The sequence below is a fragment of the Pimephales promelas genome, chromosome 1, assembly GCF_988280905.1.
Source record: "Pimephales promelas chromosome 1, fPimPro1.hap1.1, whole genome shotgun sequence".
In the NCBI taxonomy this organism is placed as follows: Eukaryota; Metazoa; Chordata; class Actinopteri; order Cypriniformes; family Leuciscidae; genus Pimephales; species Pimephales promelas.
Window position 1 is genome coordinate 27596218 of NC_142769.1, and position 4237 is coordinate 27600454.

Sequence of the window (4237 nt, forward strand, 5' to 3'; positions counted from 1 at the left end):
AAAACTTTTCATCACACAGTTATAATGGCCTCATGACAGCCAATGTCAAAGCAAAACACATGACAGTTTAACTTAATTTAATGTCAAGTTGTCATGACAATGACACTGACAGGTTATGATGTTATGGTGTATGTCAAGATGTCACAACAAAGACATCTCAAACAATGTTTAAAATGTCATCATTGAGCAAAAGACACTTAATGACAGTTGTCATAAACATACATAAACCCTACTTCATATTCAAGACATTTATCAAGTTGTGGTTATAAAGGTGTCAAGCCAGTCTTACCCCTCAAGTAAAGTGTTACCTAATATTTTATGTACGACCTTATAATATGTATTACAAAAAAACATTATCAACAGAGATAATAAAGTGTTTTAGCAATTTTTGATTTTAGCAAACATGTTTCAAGTATTATTTGATCGAAGCAAAACGGACACTAGATCAGAGATTATGCAAAATGTAAAAAAAAAAAATCTGTGGGTGTGTTTGTCAGCAAGAGGAAATAAGTTACAAGTATAGTGATCTGTAAGGAGATTGTCTTAACACTAACACATCATCACTATTGCATCGGTGTCATGCAGAACCACAGCAGTTCCAGTTTAAACTCCACCAGCTGGAAAACAGAAAACCTGGTCAGCAGTGCTCTGATGGGTCTCTGCTTCATGATTGGAGTTCCTGGTAATATTGCGGTAATACTTTTAATAGTTCAGCATTTCAAAAAGGACAATTTTACAGTTCATCTGATGCTGAATCTGGCAGCTGCGGACATCTTGTGTTTGATAACCCTGCCTGTGTGGATTTACAGTGAACTAAACAGCATTAACCAATCAACCTGCAAGCTTTTCACAGCACTCGTCTACTGCAGTATGTACTCAGGTTTGATAACAGTAACTATGATGAGTTTATATCGTTGTTTACGGATTCGGCATCCACAGTTGTGGTCCAGAATAGGCAGAAGAAGAGAGAGAGTGCTGTTGTTCAGTGTCTGGGCTCTTTCACTGCTTTTCTCTTGTCCTGGTGTTCTTACACAAGACATCATTCTAAGTGAATCCAAAATGGAGTGTGAAAGAAACCTGGATTCAGACGCTAGACTTATTGTGGCTGTGATGGAGTCACTGCTTGGATTTTTTCTTCCTTTGACAGTCATGTTGACTTCATATTATTGCTTACACAAAATGGCCTCACAGAGAGCGTTCAGACACAGATACCGACCAGCCAAACTGGTGACCCGGATCATCGTCATTTTCTTCATTTGTTGGGCTCCACACCACATAATAAAATTAGAAGAAATTGTTGCGCAATTTTTAAAATCAGAGCCAGTTCTATCCCCTGTCAGTGACATTGCTGGATGTCTTACATTCATCAACAGTTGTGTGAATCCATTCCTCTATGCTTTTTCCTCAAAAAGTTTACATCGACAAAAATCTCCAGTGGAGCCCAAAACTAAAGACTCACAACACTCAATGGAGGGTCGTTCAAGAGTTGTGAACAGCTCACTTGTATAATCTGATATCTGAATATGGACTAAAGAATCATTTTTTAATTGAAATACAAATTGGACCATGATATAAGGACCTTTTAAAAATGCATTCGAATGAAGCTTGCCTAGCAGAATAGTACACTGAAGAAGAAGAAAAATTACATACTTTGAATACTTTGAAACAAGCAAGTAACACTTTGAATCAAACATGAAATGTGAAAGACTGAAATATTATTTTAATGTAAAATGTACTCCAATAGACTGTTTTATTTATGACAGAAAAATATTTTGTACAGTATGTTATGTAGCATGGTAGTGGAAATAGAGTAGCTATTTTAATAGAGTTACATTATGTCTCTCACATTTGATTATGTAAAAACAATGATGTTCATGAAGGCCAAAATGAGCAAAAATGGACAATATGAGCACTTTACCATGTTAGAGGGAAAAAGTGATATTCTTTTGGGTACGTTTAGCCATAAAGTCATAATTAAAAAATCATAAATTCCATATCTCTGTTTCTTAGGCTTCTTTGTGAGAACTTCAGTGAGATTATCCTTAACTGTACAGAGCTGCTCACACTTACATGTTTATTAAACTAAAAAAAGAGAGAAAAACATACTGTTAGGAAATGATTGGTACAATTCTTAAAATTATAATTTATAGACAATTTAAGAATTAAAATAATTTATCTGTTGAGAGTGTGTAGTAGCTGTAGTTGTATAGAAAAAATCAGAAAATCAGTAATGAGGCTTTGACAGTTACATATTTGAAAAACAAAAAAGCAGGAATAAAGAACTCTAACACAAAGAACCATTTCAGCATATAAAGGGTCTTCAGGCTGTTAACATGTGTAAATAACTTATAAAGAAGCATCTTTCTTGCTGTTTTAAACCCATTGTGCAATAATGTTTGAAAAAGTACCTAGTTTAGGGGGAAAACACATTTCAAAAGTCTTGTCAGCTGAGTCTTGTCAGCTGAGTTGTAGTTTCTGTATTTATAATCTTATTCTTTTCCTGTTTTCATTACATCATGCATTTTCTCCCAAGACAGTGATTAAGACTGATACGGTTTGAGATTAACAAACAATGTCATGTTATGAACAGTTGTGTCGACTTGGAAATTCTTAGTTTCTCTGAAATGCCTTTCCCCTTCTAGACAATAGCCAGGAAGAATGGAAAATGATTTATAAAAGAGTCCATATAAAGACCATCTCATGAGGATATAAGAAGGGTTTGCGACTATATAGCAGGATTCTTGGTGGCCATGGATTAAAGGGGTGGTTGGAATTTTGGACATCGGCCTCATTTCCAAGTGAGCCTTAGTGTTATTTATCAGTGGAGACAGTTTTAAAAAAATTCATCCAGTCGTCTCAGTTGCATTGTTTGTCGGTGCAAGGCTAGTGCGAGTCAACGGTAACTTTTAGCATGCCATTAAAAACAATTTTACCCACTCCACAGTACACCAAAATCAAATCAATTATAACGCCAGACTATCAATGTAAGTGTCTGTTGAGAGAATAATGTTTGAAATCAAACTACCCTTTCATCGCAATGCAATAGTTATATTGTTTTACCAATATTTATTAGCACAGTCTACAGCAGCGGCGGAGTTATATGAAGTTACCTAGGCAACCGAGAGATCCGTTGTGGTGACCATAACGACAATTTACCATGACGTCACAACTGTAATAGACGTTCTTCCGGGTTGCAAAAGCCGAAGTGTTCCTATAGCAACGCCAGTAAATTGCTTGGAAGGGAGATCCACCGTCAATGTAATAATTTTTTAAAAATTAAATATAATGCATTTTTTATTACAATAACAACTTTTTAATGACATAAGTAAAAAATATAATAAATATGTAATAGCCTATAGTAGGCCTACACATAATTAGTAAAATACTCTCTAGCTCATTTTTCTTGCCAAAATAATGTGCTATATAGCCTATCATTGTCATTAAATGGCTTTCCTGTGGTAAATGTTATGTGACAATTGTTCTCCAGCTGTTATATTATCCTGTTCGCATGGTTGAAAAACACTGATTGGTCGATATTACTCTATACAGTATATGAGGAATATACATTTCGGTAAGTTGCGTGAGAAAATGGATGTGTGGCGTGAGAGCGTGTAAAAAAAATGTGACAATTGCGTTCTTTTACCTCTTTACCTCTTCAGCCCTCTTTTACTTCAGTGACTGGCAATTAGTCTGATCTTCAAAAAAAAAGTTTACTAATATTAGTCTCGAATGATAGTCCCGACGGAAGATAAATGCTCTGCTATGATTTTGTAGATGGACCGTTTTGAGAATACACGAGGCAGAGTTGAAGGGGTTGGCAGCAGAAATGTAAACATTGGATGAATCATATAATTTAGGACATCATTAAGATTTCCTACTTTTGACGACACAACGTTCACCCGCTATAACCTCCTCACCCATAAGAAATCGATTCAAACCCCTACACCTTTTGCTGTAAATCTGGCAGCGCAACCCCAAACACAAGACGTTTTCATCATCGATTCAACTTTGATCAACAACAATGTGTTTAACTATGTAACTGTTTTTACAGTAGCCAGCTGGATCTCTTCAGTTAGTCAGTAGAAGCCGCTTGCGTTCTGCCACCCGGAAGTATCGCGGTGCCTCTTGTTTACAAACATTCTGAAATGCCGTTCGACCACTACTGCCTTGGCACGGAAGAGCCGTGGAGTCGCCATCTTAAACCGGTCATTCGCTCAACTCAGTGTAATGGCAGGAG

At 36.3% G+C, this 4237-nt stretch overlaps 1 protein-coding gene across 1 annotated transcript; it reads left to right on the forward strand.

Moving 5' to 3' along the window:
- The first annotated feature begins 531 nt into the window (after window positions 1-531).
- On the forward strand, window positions 532-1994 carry LOC120493346 (C-C chemokine receptor type 1). The gene has a single exon (XM_039691883.2). The coding sequence runs from the start codon at window positions 580-582 to the stop codon at window positions 1507-1509; it is 930 nt and encodes a 309-aa protein (XP_039547817.2). The 5' UTR covers window positions 532-579; the 3' UTR covers window positions 1510-1994.
- The last annotated feature ends 2243 nt before the right edge of the window (window positions 1995-4237 follow it).

Excerpts from the sequence above, each read along its gene's own strand:
- LOC120493346 (XM_039691883.2), top strand. The coding sequence starts at position 580 with ATGCAGAACCACAGCAGTTCCAGTTTAAACTCCACCAGCTGGAAAACA.